At 45.3% G+C, this 22,951-nt stretch overlaps 1 protein-coding gene across 1 annotated transcript in view; it reads right to left on the minus strand.

Moving 5' to 3' along the window:
* The window catches only part of ALK (ALK receptor tyrosine kinase), a 514,101-nt gene that overhangs the window by 75,002 nt on the left and 416,148 nt on the right, over window positions 1–22,951 (minus strand). The window contains exons 10-11 of the mRNA XM_027833891.3: window positions 5,012–5,106; window positions 3,745–3,888 (exon numbers count right to left, since the gene is read on the minus strand). Of these exons, the coding sequence (XP_027689692.3) occupies window positions 3,745–3,888; window positions 5,012–5,106 (239 nt within the window). The remainder of the gene's footprint in view (window positions 1–3,744; window positions 3,889–5,011; window positions 5,107–22,951) is intronic.

Here is a 22,951-nt window from a genome sequence, read left to right on the forward strand (position 1 = left end):
TGAGGTTTCTTAAATGTATTACTGGGATGCAGGAAGCAAGAGATAAAAGCCAGGTAAAATGTAGAGATCAGGGACCTGCTTCTCTTATTGAACAATGGGACACAGACACTGGAAAGTTCAGCCAGAGCAGAGGCTCCGTAACACAAGAAGCTCAAAGTGGCTGGTGTTGGGGCACCTGGGAGATGTACTGACTTAGTGCATCTGTGTAAAAATAGTTCCTGTGAAGTTCCTTCAAGAAGTTATTTCTGTTCTCTCCTGGAGGAGCCCTTATAGAAGAAGGGGGTAGTACCACTGTCTACCCTCTCCTGGGTATGAATTCCAGCTCTGGGATAGTTGTTCCCACAGGTGCAAAGAGGTGAAGATTCCCACCTCTCTGCACATAGGAGCTATTCAAGGTCCAGATGCCAGAAGCCATTGTAAAAAGGGCCAGGAATAGCAATGTTGGTAAAAAGTAGGGACAGGCAAACTGACTTGGATAACATAAGTGACCTGAACCTGCAGCCAAGACTCAAAACAAACCTTTTCTGAGGTTCAAAGCAGCATGGGTACCCTTCCCCCACCCTCCCCCAGGTTTTCTCCCATTATTTTGAGTTTTCAGGTACCTCTCTGAATTTCAAGATATCAGATGGATCAAGAAGTTGAAGAGTAAGAAGGTCCTATTCTCACAGTATCTCCAGCCCAGAAAGAAGCTGGAAGTAATGGAATTTTTATAGGGAAGCCTGTTGTCAGGAGATTCCCAGCTCTATTTTCCAGACTCAAGAGGCTCAGATTAACTCTGGATGCAAATTTTGGACACTTATCTAAACTGAACCCGAGCGCCAAAGATTCTGAGGTTCATCCATTGCTAATAAAAAGAACAACAGGCCTTATTGTTGTATTTGTGGAATTGATTCTTCATGAAGCAGCTCTTTGAGGACAAGCTTGACTCTCCCCAAAAGGGAGATTGGTAAGAGAGTGGCGATACGGTGGCTGAAATGGCTCCATTCAGAATGGATTGAGTTTTTAACAGTAGAGTACTTGGGCTTTACAGATGAGATCTTGATGTGGCTCATTACAAAGGGAAGTGATAGAGGAATGTGAGAGGAAAGAACAAAGTGATTATAATACTTGAAATTCTTCTGTACCATAACATCGAATAGTTTCAGTCTTACCTAAAGCACTGGGTACCTGGGGACAAAATGCAGCACCATGTGCCAGCTATATTACCATGCAAGCACTGATACTCCTATGGACAGTCAACCCTGTTGATTCTTATATGGTTTCTATCATCATAGAATCTGAACACCTCACAAACATTAGTAAGTTATTCTCACAACACCTCTGTGCTGTAGGATAGTATAATTATCCCCACTTATACATGGGAAACTGAGGCACAGAGAAATTAAAGGTAAAATTTTCCAAGTGCCTAAGTGGATTAAGAATCTAAGTCACCTTTTCAAAAGTTCATTTTAGGCTCCTAAGTGCCATTGATTTCCATAAGACTTCGTTTAATAAGTGATTAAGTCACTTTGGAAATGCAACTTAGGCTCCTAAATTGCTTAGGAGCTGCTGAAAATGTTCCCCTTAGTGACTTGCCCAAGATCACACAGGAAGTCTGTGCCAGCCCCAGAAACTGAACTTAGATCTCGAGTCCTAGTCCAATTCCTTAATTCTCAGCCTTTGTTCTTGCATTCTGCTGCTGTACAGTGCTTGCTATAGAGAATAGCAACACATTCCTTCTGTTGATACTACTCTAGGGTATGAGCTGCCTGCTGGGAAGGAGGAGGTGTGAACAAATCCCAGGGCTTGTTAACAGGGTTTATGAATCGTGTACCACCTAGTGCCCTGTGTTCCCCAACCTGCATGGGGAAGGGTATCTGGCAGCAGAAAGGATGGCATTTCAAGTTGGCAGATAAATAACTTGTTAATAACTCTGATAGTCAGGGAAGTCAGCTGCCCATGCAATGGACTATAGAAACTCAAATGAATCCCTGAGAGCTTGTCTCTCCTGGGATCTCAATGACCCCTCTGCCAGTGCTCAGGAAGAGCAGGGATCTGTCTGATTTGAATGCAGAGGGGACAAAAGATGGTGAGAGGGGAAAAGGAGTCTGCTGAGACTGAGAATGGAGATAGAGGAGGAGAGAAACTGTGACTATAACTGGCTGGGCAAGGAGACTGGGAATGGGAACTGGGAGAAGTGGAGACTGGGACTGGAAGTCAGTGATGGAAATGGGGGGAATAGAAACAAGTTGGTGGGGTGTGGTGGGGGGGACACTGAGACTGGACAAGGAGCTGTGGAGAAAGGGGAAGACTAGGACTGGTTGAGTAAGGAAACTGGCACTAGGAACCGGTCTGGGGGGAACAGGAGTGCGGGGAAGGGAGATAGATCTCACAAGCAGCAGGGGTGTGGAGGCAGAACTGGGCAAAGAGATTGGAACATGGAGCCGGGAAGGGGGTGGGGAGGACAGATGGTGTTTGAATGGAGAGATGGGAGGGACCAGGAGACTGGGACTGGGTTTGGGGATGGGAGAGACTAAGAGTAGGAGGGAGAGATGGGGCCTCAGTGAGCCTGGAGAAGGAGACTAGGACTTGCTGGGCAAGGAGTCTGGGAGAAGAAGCCTGAGGAGTGGAGACTGGGACTGGGTATGTAATGAAAATGGGACTGGGACCAAGGGACAGGGGCAGGGAAGAGACGGGACAGGGACAGGTTGGAGGGGACAAGGCAAGAGAAATTAGCAGGAGACTACACTCCCTCCCAGAATCTAAAATTGAGCCAGAGATTCCTGAGACTCACCATGCCTCTGCTATCAGCAAATATCGGAGAACCCCACTGGCAAAGTGCATCTCATCCCTCTCTGGTGCTGGTCCACAAAGAGGTTGACAAACTACTATCACTATCAGTACTTCGTTAGCTCAAATGACAGAGGTCAGTGTGGTGGATTTAAAGGTTCCAGACCTACTGATGGCCCACGCGCATGTCAATGTGATGCCACATAAAGGAATTAATTTTTTTCCAGTTTGTTTTTTTAAAAAAACTAGCAAATTACATCGAAAAAAAATTACCATAAAAGAATATTGTTCTGGTTGCAAAATCAAGAACTCAGAAGTTAGGAAATGCCAGAATTAAGGTTGCCTGTGCAATTCAGTTACAGTGTTCTCATGAGTAAGATACGTTTCCCATTCATTGTACATTTTTCTCCCCCACACAACATAGCCAAGTAGATGAGAAGAATTTGGACCCAACATAGCTAAACAACCATGAGAACTGCTGCATCTTAAAACTAGCCTGAGATGATGTCTTTAAAAAAATCTCTCACTATTATTTTAATCTAGTGCCAAAAAGAGGGGAAGTGAAACGAGCTGATGCAGGTACATTAGCTAGCGAGGTGTGTGACTAGACCAGGATGGATTGGACTAGCGATGTTGACTTCACTGTATATTTTGCTTTGAGTATGGCTTTTTTCCCCAAACGATCAAGAGTCCAGACAAATTTACAGTTTCAAAGTGACCATTATTCTAGTTTGAGAAGAACCTCCCCCCACCCATGTTCCTTTCTTTTGCAGCTCACAAACCAAATTAATTGTAATTAACAACCTAATGCTGCTTGATTTCCTCTGATCTGTTCCATTTGCCAGGGGCTTATAAAAGGCTTTATTGTTTTCTTTGATAATAAACTATACTGGATTCCATTGTGTTTAGCTGAAATCTGCACGACTGTGAAAGCTGAGTGCCCTGGAATGATTCTCAGCCAGAGAAATTCCCTACCTGCAGGACCAGAGATGGGAACAGTGCTGAGTTGGAGGCTCTCCAGAATCTTTTGTTCCAATCTGATCCTTTTCTGGCTGTCTCCTTTGGTGAATAGATTGCTCGAGTCCGGAGCTGCATCTCGAGATGTCTTCTCTCCATTGACTAGAACACAAAAAAGCCACAGTCTGGTTTATGACTGCACAAAAAAGCCACACTCTGGTTTATGACTGCACTCCATATCTCAGCAAATGGAGGTAAGATACAGCTGGTGGCCACTCTGCCTGGGTCAAGAGTCTGCCAGTCACAGGGCAAAACAATATTAAAGGGAGGGCAGAAGGGCATTTTATTGCTGCTGTGGGAGTTGAAACAAACGAAGGAGAAAAGGAAGTGGGAGGAAAGCATGCTGAACAAAAAAGCAAAGCAAATGAAGCTAATAAGCTGAAATAGAGAACTGAAAGGGACACAGTCTAACAGAATGGGTCTTACCAAGATTTAGGTGCTAAAATGGTAGATAGGTAACAATATTTATTTGCTATTTAAAGTCTGGCAATCTCATCGTCACATCAGTTCCTGTTCTAGATTGCAGGAAGATACTGGGATAATTTAACACACTTACATATTAAATAATTAGCCACATATGAGGCTAGAGATGGGCCAGCCATAAATGCTGAATCCAAATCTGAACTTACCCAGAGCATGGGGTGATTCTGTAACCTGGTGTTTTGGCTGGGCAAGCTATAGATATTGGGCCAGCCATGAAGTTTGGGTCTAGATCCAAACTTTCTTTGAAGTTTGGAGGACAGCTTAGATCCTGGGTTTTGATTCAGACCTATCTTTGTGTGAGTCAAATGAAACTGCCCTATTCCAACAAGAACACTTCACTTGATGGTCTTACGAAATTAGAGTCAATCACAGAATACCTAGGTTTACCTCTTTTCCCAGGCAGCATCCAATTTCTATTCATTTAGTCAGTTTATTGTCACAGATAACAAACCAGCTAAGGAGGAATGTTTTGCAACCACAAACTGGCATTTGAACCATATTGTGTAGACAGGTGATGCCACCATCTGGATTTGTAATGGACACTCCTCCACCGTATGTCTCATTATCAATTCAAATGCAAAGTCAACGCTCAAGAAAACTGATAAAACGTAGTGAAAGAGTCTCCTTCATCTGCACACAGGTACAATTTCAGGGATTTACCCTGATATTTCTGGAAAGATTTAGAAAACAACTGTACCCCTTCACCCGATCACAAATAAAGGCTAACAAGAGGCACACTTACTTGTTAGATAACAGTCCAGGCTAAGAGACACATTGTCAAAAGCAATAATGGCATCGGATTCTTCTTCCCATGAAGTGATGATCTGAAGCCAAAACCTGTACAGATGGGGGAAAAGAAAAGGGATCTAGTTAAGTTAAGGAGATGCGATTCCAGAGTTATCCAAAAATAAAAGGATAAGTTTTAGAAAAGAGAAAACTTCTCCTTTGACATAGGATCATGCAATCTTATAGTAATGGAAAAAGAATACTGAACCCTGCCTCGCAAAGGTCAATTGGGTACTATGCTGATGGCGACTGTAGAAATACCTAGATAGATACAAAGGGGAGTATGCTTATACTTTTGTTGCAGAAGGCAAAACTGAGGCACAAGGAGAATAAGTGTCTTGTCCAAGCTCAGACAAGAACCATGGGGAACCATCTTGGGGAAGAACCATGAACAGAACCCAGTTCTCTTGATTCGCAGTGTAAAATTTTCAAAAGCACCAGAGTGACTTCAGAGCATAGGTTCCCTTTTCAAAAGTGACTTAGGCACTTTGGGCTGGATCCACCATCATGACTTAGGCTCAGCATTGAACTGCCTAATGTTTAGGGGCCCTGCCGCCTACTGGGATTCACAGCCCTAAGTTAGGCTCCCTATTCAATACATGTGGAGAGTTAGGTGCCCAAGAAGGGGATTCACAAAAGCCAGCATGCTGTGTGGGGAGCTGCCCACGCTAGTAAATAGGTAATGCTGAGGAGAGGAGTGTGGTATAAATCCCACCCTTCAAAGGCAGTTAGATGTCTAACTTCAGGCCAGAGGGAGGCTCATCCCTCTATTCGGGATTCACAGCTGTGAACCCTTTCCTGGAGATAGGTGCCTAAGCCAGGTCAGGCCTTTCGTTCAAAGAAACCAAGGAGGATGTGATCCAAACCCCTCCTCTGCCAGATGTGGGGTAGGGATTTAAACCCAGGTCTCCCACCTCCGAGGGGTGTGCCCTAACTGCTGGGCTTATGTACAGTGACTTCCATTCTCCCTCTGGCCCAATCCATATTTGTTATATCTGACCCAAATTCACAAGCAGTTTTGGTTCCCTGAGAAATGCATTTTTCAGCAACTTAACTATTCACTGAAAAAAAAAATCATCATTTCTAAACCTGGGTGAGTGCTCTAACCACAGGGCTATCGGGTATAAAAGGAGAACCCCCACCACCGCTCCCTCTGACCATGTTTTGTAAAAGGCCCCATCCAGTAGGGGCTTCTGAGAAAGCCTTCTGCTTTGGGCCCCGTAGGTACGACAGGCAGGAGGAGGTCTACTTTGAGGAACATGCCGGGGCTTAAACATGAGTTAGCCACTGGGCGTCAAGACTTGGGCTGTCCTCTACACTGGAATATACATTTACCACTGATTCATCACAAAAGGAAATTCAGAATCTCTAACTCAGATCTTGCAAGACAAATGACAGAAGAATTTGCCACTTGCAGACTATGGGAACCGTAGAACTGTTTATTTTAGACTGAGCATACATTTGCATTAAATCACTTTCATGCTCCCAGCTGGCCTTCAGAGGGGAGATAGGAAGAAATATCATGGCAAATTCATTTTCAATTATTTTTCAAGCCAACTGATATAGCAAAAATATTAATTTACAATAAATATTTCCAGTTCTATAATATATAGCAAGTGTAATGATATAGGGTACTCATGGGCTTAAACGGACTCTTAGACTCTAAGCTGTGCAATTTCATGTGTTCCTGCTGCTTATCTGCCACCTGGAGTCATAAGCCTTTCCTTAGGACACAAGAATAATTTCTAACGGTAACCAACCATGACACTGGGACAGGATGTTGGTCTCAAAGGTTGTATCAAGGCCACAAAAAATGATACCTTCAGGTGAAGACCGAGTAGCAAGAGAATATGAAATCTGAAAAACAGGAAAGCTCTTGAGCCAAATTCTCTGCCACTTCCTGATTCTCTGCCTTATCCCCAGCCCAGGGTAGAACAGTCATAGGGCTGGTCTACCTTGTGCCACTTGTCTATGGTCTCCGAGGGTATATGTACACTGCAATTAAAAACCCATAGCTGGCCAGAGCCAATTGACTCTGGCTCATGGGGCTGAGCCCAAGGGGCTGTTTAACCACAGTGTAGATGTTCGGGCTTGGGCTGCAGCCAGAGCTCTAGGACCCTCCCACCTTGCAGGGCACTAGAGCCCAGGCTCCAGCCTGAGCCCAAACTTCGACACTGTAATTAAACAGCCCCTTAGCTCAAGCCCTGCGAGCACGAGTCATCTGACATGGGCCAGCTGCGGGTTTTTAATTGCAGTGTAGACATACCCAAAGAGACTATTTGCCAAGCTGGGTTTAGCTGGGGTGAAGCCCACTCCACCTACTTCCAGTCCCCACCACTGTCATCCTTCCTGTGCTAGGGACCCTGGGGACAGAGGCAAAGGATCTGGCACAGCCAGGAATCCACAAGCAGCAAAGTTGCTAGTGGTCTCTTTGCACCACCTGAGTGACATAAAGGGAGTGAAACAGAGTAGAAATATCAGCCCCCTTATCTCCAGGCAAATGTCCTGATCAGAGAAGAGTCTGTTTATTCTTTTACTCTTTATTTCTGCAAATGCAAAAACTGTAATGCTGAAGTTTCTCCTCTCAGCATGAAGGGGGCGATATGAGCTATACAGAGAATGTATCAAAAATAGACTTATTTTTAAAATGTTCTGAAAAACCAGAAGCAGCAGCTGTTTAGAAGAGGCTGATTGACACTGGGAATGGCATATATTCTGAAGGAAAAACATTGCTAACAATCAGAGGAAACTCAATCAGATGTCAAAACACAAACATGTTTTCTGAACTGAACTACCTTTATCACCTAGGAAGCAACCGCTCGACCTAAATAACTCCTGAGAGAAATCACAGAAGCATATTCCTTTCCCTCCCCATCTTCTGTGCTGCAACAACCTGGTACTGCCAGAAGCTCTGGAGGTTTTTAGTCAACCACCTGAAGCCCTAATTAATACGGGCACGGGGGTAAATCTAGGGAAAGCCTTGCCCAACATGTTTTGCTTTTGCAGTCCACAGTGATGCAAGCACACACACACACACAGGCCTCTCTCTGCCCACCCATCCATATCTTTCTGTTTGTTCCAAAGCTGAAACCCCAACATGCTTTGAATAAAATAATCAAAGTATTCCAGGTACTGGTGTAAAAATGAACACAGTGACACTAGGCATCCCAAATGGCTCACATTCCCCTCACTCAATACTTGGCACAACACATATAGCATTTAGGGCACAGGACTGAGTGGCTGGAGACTTGGGTTATATTACAGGCTGCAGCATTGACTCACTATGTGTCCTTGGGAAAGTCACTTAGAGCTGATCTAAATGGCATGGTAAAATGTTCTAAAGGGGTGTGATTTGGAAAGCACTTTAATGTGTTGTGCTCTAAAAGGTATCTAGTCTGCATTAATGAGCCCACCAGCAGGGTCTACATGGGGACAACTAAAGCACAACGGGTTAGAGCATTTTGTAAATCACACCTCTCTAGAGCACTTTGCTGCATCACATAGACAAGTCCTTTATCATATACAAATCATCCTCAATTTTAGATAAGAACACTGCACATCTCTCAAAGGGGGAAGTCCTTAACTGTCCGTTGCACAGCCACAGGAATCCACGAGGACTACAATCAAGAGGAATGGAGCATACTCACCACCATTACTGTTGCCTTGGCTGCAGAATCTGCTGCATCCAAAGAAGCCTGCAAAGCTGATTGAGAAATGAGGCAGCTCTCTGTGATGAGTGAGCAACCTTGTTCTCTGGAACCTTCTGGCAGCTTGCTCACAAACTGAGATATTGCCACCTAGCTACAGAAGTCCTACCTTGACAATGGATGGTAATTGCAATGTGAAATTGTACATTTGCTGAAGAATAAAAGTCTTTCTACCAAAACAGTCAAGCTTTTGGGCACCTTTGTCTCTGAGGTAGCCTTAGCCCAGCCCTGCTGGCTCTCTTCATTCACCACAGCCACTACCAAAGAGTCAGGGGTAGACGTAAATAGTTTTCCGTATTTTCAGTTTTTACCAATTTCCACTGATAAATTACCAATTTCTTTATTAAAAGGAGTTTGTTTTTTACTGATTTACACCTGTTTATCAATCCACTTGGTATTTTTGTGGGTACTTATTTTTGTTAAACACTAGTGCTTTATGCGACTGTTGTTTCCTGCAGTGCTCGGATTGAAGCAGTTCCACAGTGTAAAATGCAGAACACCCACACAGGAGAGGTCGGCAAATCAAACAACACGAATATCGTGCTATGATTAGCTCACAAGGAGACGCTGCCCGCCTGTTTCTCTTGAGTCCATTTACTGCGGCACTGAATTGAAACAATCCTCCCCAGAGAAATATGTCTAACGCCCCATATCCACCTAGTTACCTCCTTTAGTGCCAGTCTCCTTACAGGTTTGGATGGACAGGCCTGGGTTCTTCTGCATCCCCACACAGCTAGTTCTGCCCTCTCTGTGGCTGGCTCCAGACTACCCCAAAATGGCTTCTCCCCACTGCAGGGTTCCCAGGGGAGGGTCTCGCACTCCCTAGTGGTCAGACTAGTGGTCGAGTTCAGGATCCTGACACAGGGAAGAAAGGAGAGCAGCAGAATACTGACCCTGGACTTCAGAAAAGCAGACTTTGACTCCCTCAGGGAACTGATGGGCAGGCTCCCCTGGGAGAATAACATGGGGGGGAAAGGAGTCCAGGAGAGCTGGCTGTATTTTAAAGAATCCTTATTGAGGTTACAGGGACAAACCATCCCGATGTGTAGAAAGAATAGTAAATATGGCAGGCGACCAGCTTGGCCTAACAGTGAAATCCTTGCTGATCTTGAACACAAAAAAGAAGCTTACAAGAAGTGGAAGATTGGACAAATGACCAGGGAAGAGTATAAAAATATTGCTCGGGGATGCAGGAGTGAAATCAGGAAGACCAAATCACACCTGGTGTTGCAGTTAGCAAGAGATGTTAAGAGTAACAAGAATGGTTTCTTCAAGTATGTTAGCAACAGGAAGAAAGTCAAGGAAAGTGTGGGCCCCTTACTGAATGAGGGTGGCAACCTAGTGACAGAGGATGTGGAAAAACCTAATGTACTCAATGCTTTTTTGGCCTGTCTTCACGAACAAGGTCAGCTCCCAGATTACTGCACTGGGCAGCACAGCATGGGAAGGAGGTGACCAGCCCTTTGTGGAGAAAGAAGTCGTTCGGGACTATATAGAAAAGCTGGACGAGCACAAGTCCATGGGGCCGGATGCGCTGCATCCGAGAGTGCTAAAGGAGTTGGCGGATGTGATTGCAGAGCCATTGGCCATTATCTTTGAAAACTCATGGCGATTGGGGGAAGTCCCGGATGACTGGAAAAAGGCTAATGTAGTGCCCAACTTTAAAAAAGGGAAGAAGGAGGATCCTGGGAACTGCAGCCAGTCAGCCTCACCTCAGTTCCTGGAAAAATCATGGAGCAGGTCCTCAAGGAATCAATTCTGAAGCACTTAGAGGAGAGGAAAGTGATCAGGAAGAGTCAGCATGGATTCACCAAGGGCAAGTCATGCCTGACTAATCTAATTGCCTTCTATGTCGAGATAACTGGCTCTGTAGATGAGGGGAAAGCAGTGGACGTGTTGTTCCTTGATTTTAGCAAAGCTTTTGACACGGTCTCCCACAGTATTCTTGCCAGCAAGTTAAAGAAGTATGGGCTGGATGAATGGACTATAAGGTGGATAGAAAGTTGGCTAGATTGTTGGGCTCAACGGGTAGTGATCAATGGCTCCATGTCTAGTTGGCAGCCGGTATCAAGTGGAGTGCCCCAAGGGTCGGTCCTCGGGCTGGTTTTGTTCAATATCTTCATAAATGATCTGGAGGATGGCGTGGATTGCACCCTCAGCAAGCTTGCAGATGACACTAAACTGGGAGGAGAGGTAGATACGCTGGAGGGTAGGGATAGGATACAGAGGGCCCTAGACAAATTAGAGGATTGGGCCAAAAGAAGTCTGATGAGGTTCAACAAGGACAAGTGCAGAGTCCTGCACTTAGGACGGAAGAATCCCATGCACCGCTACTGACTAGGGACCGAATGGCTCGGCAGCAGTTCTGCAGAAAAGGACCTAGGAGTTATGGTGGACGAGAAGCTGGATATGAGTCAGCAGTGTACCCTTGTTGCCAAGAAGGCCAATGCCATTTTGGGATGTATATGTAGGGGCATTGCCAGCAGATCGAGCGACGTGATCGTTCCCCTCTATTCGACTTTGGTGAGACCTCATCTGGAGTACTGTGTCCAGTTTTGGGCCCCACACTACAAGAAGGATGTGGAAATATTGGAAAGAGTCCAGCGGAGGGCAACAAAAATGATTAGGGGACTGGAACACATGACTTATGAGGAGAGGCTGAGGGAACTGGGATTGTTTAGTCTGCGGAAGAGAAGAGTGAGGGGGGATTTGACAGCTGCTTTCAACTACCTGAAAGGGGGTTCCAAAGAGGATGGCTCTAGACTGTTCTCAGTGGTAACTGATGACAGAACAAGGAGTAATGGTCTCAAGTTGCAGTGGGGGAGGTTTAGGTTGGATATTAGGAAAAACTTTTTCACTAGGAGGGTGGTGAAACACTGGAATGCGTTACCTAGGGAGCTGGTGGAATCTCCTTCCTTAGATATTTTTAAGGTCAGGCTCGACAAAGCCCTGGCTGGGATGATTTAGTTGGGGATTGGTCCTGCTTTGAGCAGGGGGTTGGACTAGATGACCTCCTGAGGTCCCTTCCAACCCTGAGATTCTATGATTCTATGATTAGCTCTTCTTCTCAGGCTTTCCCTTGTCAATCATTTGACTCTACCCCCTCCCCCAAGCAGGCATACCTGCAATCCTTCCCCAATCAACAGGGGCCCCTGTTGTTCTATATGGTGCCTCTCCTCTCTCCCTCTTGGTTGCTTAGCAGACTCGGGATCTGCCCTTGGCTTCCCCTACCTACCTGGGACAGTGTGCCTTTCCCTGAACTGCCACCACACAGAGTCCCAGGAAACTAGCTAAGCTCCTTGGGGGTTACAGATAGAAAAGGTAAACAGGGGGCAAAACCGCAAATCTGTGCCTGAATATGAACAGGAAAATCAGTGCTTAGAAATTTTCAAGAAAAGTAAAGCCGAGAGTGAAGAGGATGCCTTGCACTGCAAGTACGGTAGCATTGAGGTCAGTGCTCGCGTTGACAGACTAAAGGAGCATGTTGAACGCAAGCAACACAGGAAGCTTAAAGAAGCGAGTGAGCTTGGGAAAAACAGTCAATATCAGGAGGTTTCACCAGGGCTTTAAGGAAAGAGAGGACACAGCACAACTGTGTCAATGAATTTGCACGTTCTCTTTGTTTCACTGGACAACCACTGTTAATAGCTGAGGGGCCTACTGGTGAGTTTGTGCGACAATACTGTCCAGCAACAAAAACCCGTGCTAATGCAGACAACCTCACTCGTAAGTATCTGAAAGAAAATGATGCTTTAATATCTAAACTGATGGAACAATTTGATGAAAATATGGTGTCTACTCAGATTTTTGATGAGTCTCTTGACGCTTTGGACTGCCGATTCTTGGCCTTTTTTTTTTTTCTTTCGCTTTTTGATTTCAAAGAGAATAAACCTGCATTGTTTTGTGCTGATGTGACATTCATCTCCTCTGCTGATATCTGTTTCATCAATGTAATAACTGATATGTTTGAGATGTACCAGCTAACTTGGGAAAATGTGGCCACAACTAACACAGATTCTGCTTCCTACATGGCTAAATTTGCAAGGGAGATTAAACTCAATCAGAAATTGCAGCTGCCACATATTACCTGTCCAGCTCATCTGATTAATGTTGAGCAGTCACCAGCTACTGCTACGAAAGAAATGAAAGATGTGAAATCTTGACTAACTGGATTCAGAGCCATTTTCAAGCACTCAGACAAGTTGAAGGCTTTGTTTTACACAGTGTGAGACAAGCACAGAGCCGACTGCCAATTACCTACCCCTGTTGTGCCACAACGGTGCATGAGCTTGTACTTCGCTACCTGTCATGTAAATAACACGTGGACTGTGCTAATGCATCTCATAAATCATCCTGAGTTGATTGGTTCTAAAGCAGAAATTCTGAAGAGACTGGCAAATAACCAAAATGACTGCCAGCTTCTGTGCACCAAGCTAATGTTCATTGTTGAAAATTTGGAATAACTGAGTGTTGCACAGAAAACATAGTTTTCTCTGACCACTGCCAACACATTTCCAATACAGATATTTACCGGATCCTGACAATCAGAATCTCAGCTGAATTGAGCACAAAAGCTGCAGGAGAAATATATGGCGAGAAAACCCAGCTGTTTCTGGCAATCCTTCTGACCCCAGAACACAAGAAAACCAAAAAAGCGTTCAAAACCTTCAACCCAATGCTCAAGAAGCAATGGGAGATGACTGTGACCCACAATCTGAACCCTGAAGCGTTTGGTGCCAAAGATTATTTTTGGAATGTCATCCAGGTGTTGCACCCCTTTCTCAAAGTGAATTTTCCAATAGACTATGACTGTTATGCCAGAGGGTTTCAACCATTTGCCACTAAAGATGAAATTTCAGATCTGAAAGGCACATTTACTACTTACATGAACATGCCTAACACTGACAATATGAAACTGGATGTGCTGGCTTTTTGGAACAGCCATCAAGACACACTTCCCAACTTCAGCAAAGTGGCATGGTGAGCTTTGAGTGAACCCCCTGGATCTATAGATGCAGAGCGCATAATTTCCAACTTGGACTACCTCCAAGACAGCAAGAGGCTCAACATGAGTGAGGATACTGTGAAGAAATTCATGTGGATTTCTGGAAAAATGACTACCTCTGAGACACACAAAAAAAAAAACTTTTGTACATAAAAAAAGTTTCAATTATATTGTATATTGTAAAAGTTTTTTTGGTTCTCTTTTCCCCCTAATTTTTCCCAATATTTTTATTTTTAATCCGATTTCATCCTGGTTTTAATTTGGAAAATAAACACTGAAAAATTCCTGGATTATTATTATTATTATTTTACAAATAAAAACTGAAAACACAGAACTCTAGATGTAATAAAACTATTCAAATCCCTGAGATGGAACTTGGTATTTATGTTTCATTTGTTTGGCCACATGGGGAATGGAGGATGGGGTCTGCCAGAGTGTTTTGGCTGGCTGCATAATAGCCTCATTGATAGGTAAGGACTATCTTTCCTTCTGAAGTGGGATGGAAAATGTTGATCAGTTTGTGGGTATTCACCTCCACTAGAATACCCAGATAAGCTGCCATTCTCCTGAGGAGCCCCTGATATACCTTGAAGTCATCTAGTACCAGAGCCTCATCAGGCAATGAGGAGGATATCTGAAGGGAAGACAAAAGAAAGAGCTCCTGAGGCTGTTCCTGTGCTACCGTGGCAGGCTGCAGCTCCAAAGTAGGTTGAAGTAAGTCCTGAGCTTCAGAGTTCAAAGGCTGTTGTGTACAGACTTTCACTCCTCAGTACTGTCTGTATGGGTGATGTATGACACCTCCAGCATCCAGATCTACAATAGGGCCACTGAGGGGGCTGGTGCTGTATCAGGCCCCAGGCATATCTGGCCCTAGCATCACAACCCCTGGCTGAAATCTTCTGAAACCCATACCAGGGATTACGAGAATGGGATCAGGAGGAAGTTCTGGACTCTCAGCATTGAGATACCTGAGAGCCTACCTTGGGGTCCAATGGACACTCTGAGTATTCCAAGACCCATGGTGGCACAGTACTAAGAGGGGTCCTTGGTGACCGAGATCTGGATCTGGCTTCCTGGCTGCCGGTAACATACGCTGTGTGGGAGCTGGTACCGGACCACAAGAGGTGAAAGGAGCTGGTACCAAGCCTGAAGCTGGTGGCCCAACAACAAAGCATTCAGGTGCCAATGGTCTTGGCAGCTGTGCTGGTGCTGGAAGAGGGACTTCACTCTGAAGGAATGGGGATGGTGGTACTGACAGGCATAACAAATCCCTGGCCATGGCATAAGCCTCTGGCGTAGTCATACAAACACAGGGTGCTGACCCACAGTGATCAGGAATGATTACTCCATTGCAGCCAAAGAGGTTTTGACAGTCCCAAGAAGGGCACTGCAGTTGACGGTTCAGATCTCTCTGTATGCACTGGTACCAGGAAGTGGCAAGACAAAAGGCACACTGTGGGTATTGGCATGACATTCTGCAGAGGAGTCTGATCTCTGGACTTCAAAAAGCCGATGCCGATGTCTCCTTATGTTTCCGAAGCTGGGACGGCTCTGAAGTCTTGGGCCTTGAAGAAGACTGTCCCGGTGAAGGAGCTCTACTGCAGCTCCCGCCTGCAGGCAAAGCTGGGCGAACACTTTGAGAAGGAGTTATTTAAGAACTTCCCTTGAATGACCAAGTGGGGTCCGATGCCCATCTAAGAGTGGTCTCCATCAGGATGTAATAGACACATTCCTCCCTCAGCTTCTTTCTCTTGGTCTCAAAACCAAAACAAATAGAGTGCCCTATCTCTAACATGACCCTCACCCAAGCACTTGAGACAGTGCAAACAAGGGTCACTGACGGAGTTGAAAAGCTTTTGTTCAAAGGGAACACAATTTCTCCGACCTTGGATGGTAAGAAGGAACTAAAGGTGTGGGTGGGAAGGCTCTGATCTTTATACACTCACTTCAGAGCATGAGGAGTTTGACAATAGTTTGGGCTGCCCCTTCAGGTATCACTAGGAAAAATATCTCTGGCACCAGTGCCTGGGACATGCACACACCTACAGTGTAACGGGCATATGCAATCACCCGAAGAAGAACTGAACTCTTTTCACTCAGTCCTACAGGAAATATCTGGGCTACCTACCCAATATGTATTTCTATCAGGAAAATGTGTGTGTTAATATGGTCTGCAGTTTGTGTGGAGTTTTCACAAACGTTTAAAAACATTTTGGCATGAACTGAATGCAGGTGAAAGATGTTATATTGACAGTTGTGAGGTGTTCTGCTTGTCTACAGAATAGACACCGCTTAGGAAACGGCAGTACAATCCTCCTCCACAGCACCCCAACATGCCTTGGTACTAAACTAGAGGACTATCTGGAATTCAGTCGCTGTGGCCCTTCACCTTTCTTCTCAGCCTGCCAAATGAATGCCAGTTAGAGAGGTGACTTTTCATTTCACAGAGGAGACAGAAAGGCTCTTCATGCCAGTTTTCAAGCCAACTTTTGCAGACTCAAGAATATTCAGATAGGCCCTTAGGGCCACATTTCAAAGGTATTTAGATCCCTAAAGAGGGAAACTGAAAATCCCACTGAGAGCCTCTCTCCTTCTTTACAGGTTTCAGAGTAACAGCCGTGTTAGTCTGTAATCGCAAAAAGAAAAGGAGTACTTGTGGCACCTTAGAGACTAACCAATTTATTTGAGCATGAGCTTTCGTGAGCTACAGCTCACTTCATCGGATGCATACTGTGGAAACTGTAGAAGACATTATATACACAGAGACCATGAAACAATACCTCCTCCCACCTCACTCTCCTGCTGGTAATAGCTTATCTAAAGTGATCATCAAGTTGGGCCATTTCCAGCACAAATCCAGGTTTTCTCATCCTCCGCCCCCCTCACACAAACTCATTCTCCTGCTGGTAATAGCCCATCCAAAGTGACCACTCTCTTCACAATGTGTATGATAATCAAGGTGGGCCATTTCCAGCACAAATCCAGGTTCTCTCACCCCCTCACCCCCCTCCAAAAACCACACACACAAACTCACTCTCCTGCTGGTAATAGCCTATCCAAAGTGACCACACTCCTTACAACGTGCATGAAAATCAAGATTGGCCATTTCCAGCACAAATACAGATTTTCTCACCCTCCCCCCCTTCCCCCCCCCCCCCCAAAAAAAAACAAACCACACACACACACAAACTCACTCTCCTGCTGGTAATAGCTAATCCAAAGTGACCACTCTCCCTACAATGTGCATGACAATCAAGGTGGGCCACCTCCAGCACAAATCCAGGTTTTCTCACCCCCCCACCCCCATACACACACAAACTCACTCTCGTGCTGGTAATAGCTCATCCAAAGTGACCACTCTCCCTACAATGTGCATGATAATCAAGGTGGGCCATTTCCAGCACAAATCCAGGTTTTCTCACCCCCCACCCCACATGTGTGTGTGGGGGGGGTGGGGGTGAGAAAACCTGGATTTGTGCTGGAGGTGGCCCACCTTGATTGTCATGCACATTGTAGGGAGAGTGGTCACTTTGGATAAGCTATTACCAGCAGGAGAGTGAGTTTGTGTGTGTGTGTGGTTTTTTTTTTTTTTTTTGGAAAAGGTGGGGGGGTGAGAAAACCTGGATTTGTGCTGGAAATGGCCCACCTTGATTTTCATGCACGTTGTAAGGAGTGTGGTCACTTTGGATAGGCTATTACCAGCAGGAGAGTGAGTTTGTGTGTGTGGTTTTTGGAGGGGGCTGAGAGAACCTGGATTTGTGCTGGAAATGGCCCACCTTGATTATCATACACATTGTGAAGAGAGTGGTCACTTTGGATGGGCTATTACCAGCAGGAGAGTGAGTTTGTGTGAGGGAGGCGGAGGGTGAGAAAACCTGGATTTGTGCTGGAAATGGCCCAACTTGATGATCACTTTAGATAAGCTATTACCAGCAGGAGAGTGGGGTGGGAGGAGGTATTGTTTCATGGTCTCTGTGTATGTAATGTCTTCTGCAGTTTCCACAGTATGCATCCGATGAAGTGAGCTGTAGCTCACGAAAGCTCATGCTCAAATAAATTGGTTAGTCGCTAAGGTGCCACAAGTACTCCTTTTCTCCTTCTTTAGGCACCTTTGAATTCTGACCCTTACTGTTTCTGGAGTTTTGGGTGATTGGCAGGGCTGAATCCAAGTTCTTCATCCTTTGAAGTCTGCTCTTCACTGCCTGTTATAGTCATGTCTCATCAGTTTCTCCTGGCAGTACAGAATTGTTCTGATTATGGAGGGAGAACGATCATCTAAGCTGGCCACATCAGAAGTCCGGTAAATGCAATAAGTTAATGTCTGTCTTTTGTTACACTTCACTGGAGTTAATGCTAACCATCATTGCTAGAACTTGGGCTTCACAGATTTAACAGATGGCAGAATTTGTCCCATTGTGTTCACCAGACTTCCTGTATGTTCCTGTAAATAGGTTGATAGTCTTGTCTCTATTTGTCAGTGATAGAAACACTGAACTTCTTTTATTCACCTGTTCTAGGCCCAGAACTCTTATTTTCTTAACTACATAAGGAGATATGAACAAGACCGGAATTTGTCTCAATTCAAAGGGGGTCTGTGACAGATAGCTGGGAAACAGTAATCGATATAGTACTCTGGTCACTGCAACAACAAGGAGTTGCTTGGAAGTAGCCCTGATTAGGAAGAGCTGTGCCTAACTGCTGGATGGGGAGGGGCTGAGGAGAGCCCAAAAGGCTAATTAGCCCATTACCCACGAGATAAAAAAGACACAGGAAGGGAAGTGCTTGTGGGGAAGACAGAGACTGGCAGGCTTTTGAAAGACAGAGCAGGACAGATGTCTCGGGGGGAAGATACTTGGCCAAGGAGGGGGGGAAATGAAGGTGAGCTAAGGATTGTAGGATACTGTCAATACAGAGCTGCTTGAGTTTGTACAGATTGCTGGGCAAACACAGTGAAAAAAAACATGCAGTGTTTGACCAGAAGGTGATCTCCAAGCAGTTTGTAGCTTGAAAAGAGACAAGAATGGGACCCCACACTTTCACATTTAGGAGCTTGTCCAGGATCTATAGCTAGCTGGAGGGTTTTGAAGCCTTGACCAGGAGAAGACTGCAGTGGCTGGGAAACTGCAAGAAGCGCTGCAGAAGAAGCTTCCAACAATCCCACTACATAGAGAGCCAGGCCTTGTCTGCAGGCAGAATAGCAAAAAAATCTGCAGGACATTATGAGAGATCAAGCCCAAAGGGCAACAGCAACTTCTAGAGAAGGTGGTGAGTCCTGTGGAAGGGGTGCTAGACCAAGCAAGAGATGATTCCCAGATCCAGATGCAAGGAGTGTGAGTGTATAGGGTCCCAAATGGAAAAACCATGCAAATGTCAAACACCTTCAGATCCACCATGATTACTGTGGGATTATGTTAATCTCATTTATTTCTTTTCTAAAACAAACGGAGCTTCAGTGAAAACTTTGTCCCCTGAGACCAGCATGTCTGCAACAAATAGTTCATCTCTTTTTCTCTCTGATTTAATGTCACTATTCATTTAGAAATATGATGTCTCTCAAATTCCATTGAAACACGTTCATTAGTCAACCAACATTTCAATCATTAGCTTCAGTGGTTTTAGCTTAATGGGCTAATTAAGAGAAATGTAATCAAAACTGAAGACGGAGATGTCATATTAGTGAGAAAAAAATATGGATGACTTTTCTCTCCCCTTTCTGCACAGGAACATTGTCACTAATGTAATACACTCTGAGCCCGATCCAATGTCCATTGAACTCAATGGTAAGACCCATTAACTTTAATAGGCATTGGGATTAAGTCCTAAAGGCAGTGACTGTTGGCATGCTCAAAGGCTGTGGATTAACATGGACTTGTAAAAAGAAAAGGAGAACTTGTGGCACCTCAGAGACTAACAAATGTATTTGAGCATAAGCTTTTGTGAGCTACAGCTCACTTCATCAGATGCATTCAGTGGAAAATACAGTGGGGAGATTTATATACACAGAGAACATGAAACAATGGGTGTTACCATACACACTGTAAGGAGAGTGATCAGGTAAGGTGAGCTATTACCAGCAGGAGAGCGGGGGGAGCCTTTTGTAGTGATAATCAAAGTGGGCCATTTCCAGCAGTTGACAAGAACGTCTAAGGAACAGCGGGGGGGGAGGGTGGGGAGGGGATGGGGAAATAAACATGGGGAAATAGTTTTACTGAGTATGACTGCTCAGAGCTCCGGTACGAAACTGTGGAAAAACCTGAGTGTCTCTGGATTAAGTTTAGAAGTGTGTGCAACAAGAGTGATGTAGTGGTGGGAGTCTGCTATAGACCACCGGACCAGGGGGATGAGGTGGATGAGGCTTTCTTCCGGCAACTCACGGAAGCTACTAGATCGCATGCCCTGATTCTCATGGGTGACTTTAATTTTCCTGATATCTGCTGGGAGAGCAATACAGCGGTGCATAGACAATCCAGGAAGTTTTTGGAAAGCGTAGGGGACAATTTCCTGGTGCAAGTGCTAGGGGAGCCAACTAGGGGGGGCGCTTTTCTTGACCTGCTGCTCACAAACCAGGTAGAATTAGTGGGGGAAGCAAAAGTGGATGGGAATCTGGGAGGCAGTGACCATGAGTTGGTTGAGTTCAGGATCCTGACGCAGGGAAGGAAGGTAAGCAGCAGGATACGGACCCTGGACTTCAGGAAAGCAGACTTCGACTCCCTCAGGGAACAGATGGCCAGGATCCCCTGGGGGACTAACATGAAGGGGAAGGGAGTCCAGGAGAGCTGGCTGTATTTCAAGGAATCCCTGTTGAGGTTACAGGGACAAACCATCCCGATGAGTCGAAAGAATAGTAAATATGGCAGGCGACCAGCTTGGCTTAATGGTGAAATCCTAGCGGATCTTAAACATAAAAAAGAAGCTTACAAGAAGTGGAAGGTTGGACATATGACCAGGGAAGAGTATAAAAATATTGCTCGGGCATGTAGGAAAGATATCAGGAGGGCCAAATCGCACCTGGAGCTGCAGCTAGCAAGAGATGTCAAGAGTAACAAGAAGGGTTTCTTCAGGTATGTTGGCAACAAGAAGAAAGCCAAGGAAAGTGTGGGCCCCTTACTGAATGAGGGAGGCAACCTAGTGACAGAGGATGTGGAAAAAGCTAATGTACTCAATGCTTTTTTTGCCTCTGTTTTCACTAACAAGGTCAGCTCCCAGACTGCTGCGCTGGGCATCACAAAATGGGGAAGAGATGGCCAGCCCTCTGTAGAGATAGAGGTGGTTAGGGACTATTTAGAAAAGCTGGACGTGCACAAGTCCATGGGGCCGGACGAATTGCATCCGAGAGTGCTGAAGGAATTGGCGGCTGTGATTGCAGAGCCCTTGGCCATTATCTTTGAAAACTCGTGGCGAACGGGGGAAGTCCCGGATGACTGGAAAAAGGCTAATGTAGTGCCCATCTTTAAAAAAGGGAAGAAGGAGGATCCTGGGAACTACAGGCCAGTCAGCCTCACCTCAGTCCCTGGAAAAATCATGGAGCAGGTCCTCAAAGAATCAATCCTGAGGCACTTAGAGGAGAGGAAAGTGATCAGGAACAGTCAGCATGGATTCACCAAGGGAAGGTCATGCCTGACTAATCTAATCGCCTTTTATGATGAGATTACTGGTTCTGTGGATGAAGGGAAAGCAGTGGATGTATTGTTTCTTGACTTTAGCAAAGCTTTTGACACGGTCTCCCACAGCATTCTTGTCAGCAAGTTAAGGAAGTATGGGCTGGATGAATGCACTATAAGGTGGGTAGAAAGCTGGCTAGACTGTCGGGCTCAACGGGTAGTGATCAATGGCTCCATGTCTAGTTGGCAGCCGGTGTCAAGTGGAGTGCCCCAGGGGTCGGTCCTGGGGCCGGTTTTGTTCAATATCTTCATAAATGATCTGGAGGATGGTGTGGATTGCACTCTCAGCAAATTTGCGGATGATACTAAACTGGGAGGAGTGGTAGATACGCTGGAGGGGAGGGATAGGATACAGAAGGACCTAGACAAATTGGAGGATTGGGCCAAAAGAAATCTGATGAGGTTCAATAAGGATAAGTGCAGGGTCCTGCACTTAGGACGGAAGAACCCAATGCACCGCTACAGACTAGGGACCGAATGGCTAGGCAGCAGTTCTGCGGAAAAGGACCTAGGGGTGACAGTGGACGAGAAGCTGGATATGAGTCAGCAGTGTGCCCTTGTTGCCAAGAAGGCCAATGGCATTTTGGGATGTATAAGTAGGGGCATAGCGAGCAGATCGAGGGACGTGATCGTTCCCCTCTATTCGACACTGGTGAGGCCTCATCTGGAGTACTGTGTCCAGTTTTGGGCCCCACACTACAAGAAGGATGTGGATAAATTGGAAAGAGTCCAGCGAAGGGCAACAAAAATGATTAGGGGTCTAGAGCACATGACTTATGAGGAGAGGCTGAGGGAGCTGGGATTGTTTAGTCTGCAGAAGAGAAGAATGAGGGGGGATTTGATAGCTGCTTTCAACTACCTGAAAGGGGGTTCCAAAGAGGATGGCTCTAGACTGTTCTCAATGGTAGCAGATGACAGAACGAGGAGTAATGGTCTCAAGTTGCAATGGGGGAGGTTTAGATTGGATATTAGGAAAAACTTTTTCACTAAGAGGGTGGTGAAACACTGGAATGCGTTACCTAGGGAGGTGGTAGAATCTCCTTCCTTACAGGTTTTTAAGGTCAGGCTTGACAAAGCCCTGGCTGGGATGATTTAACTGGGACTTGGTCCTGCTTTGAGCAGGGGGTTGGACTAGATGACCTTCTGGGGTCCCTTCCAACCCTGATATTCTATGATTCTATGATTCTAATGACCCATCCACTCCCAGTCTTTATTCAAGCCTAAGTTAATTGTATCCAGTTTGCAAATTAATTCTCTCGTTGGAGTCTGTTTTTGAAGTTTTTTTGTTGAAGAATTGCCACTTTTAGGTCTGTAATCGAGTGACCAAAGAGATTGAAGTGTTCTCTGACTGGTTTTTGAATGTTATAATTCTTGAAGTCTGATTTGTGTCCATTTATTCTTTTATGTAGAGACTGTAAGTGAATTAATGTTCACATTGTGCCTTACAAACAGAGATGCTTTGAACAGAGATTGCAGATGATATTTGAAAAAAAAAAACTAACAACAAAAAAATCAATGCTGAC

Source organism: Chelonia mydas, chromosome 3 (assembly GCF_015237465.2).
Source record: "Chelonia mydas isolate rCheMyd1 chromosome 3, rCheMyd1.pri.v2, whole genome shotgun sequence".
Lineage (NCBI taxonomy): Eukaryota > Metazoa > Chordata > Testudines > Cheloniidae > Chelonia > Chelonia mydas.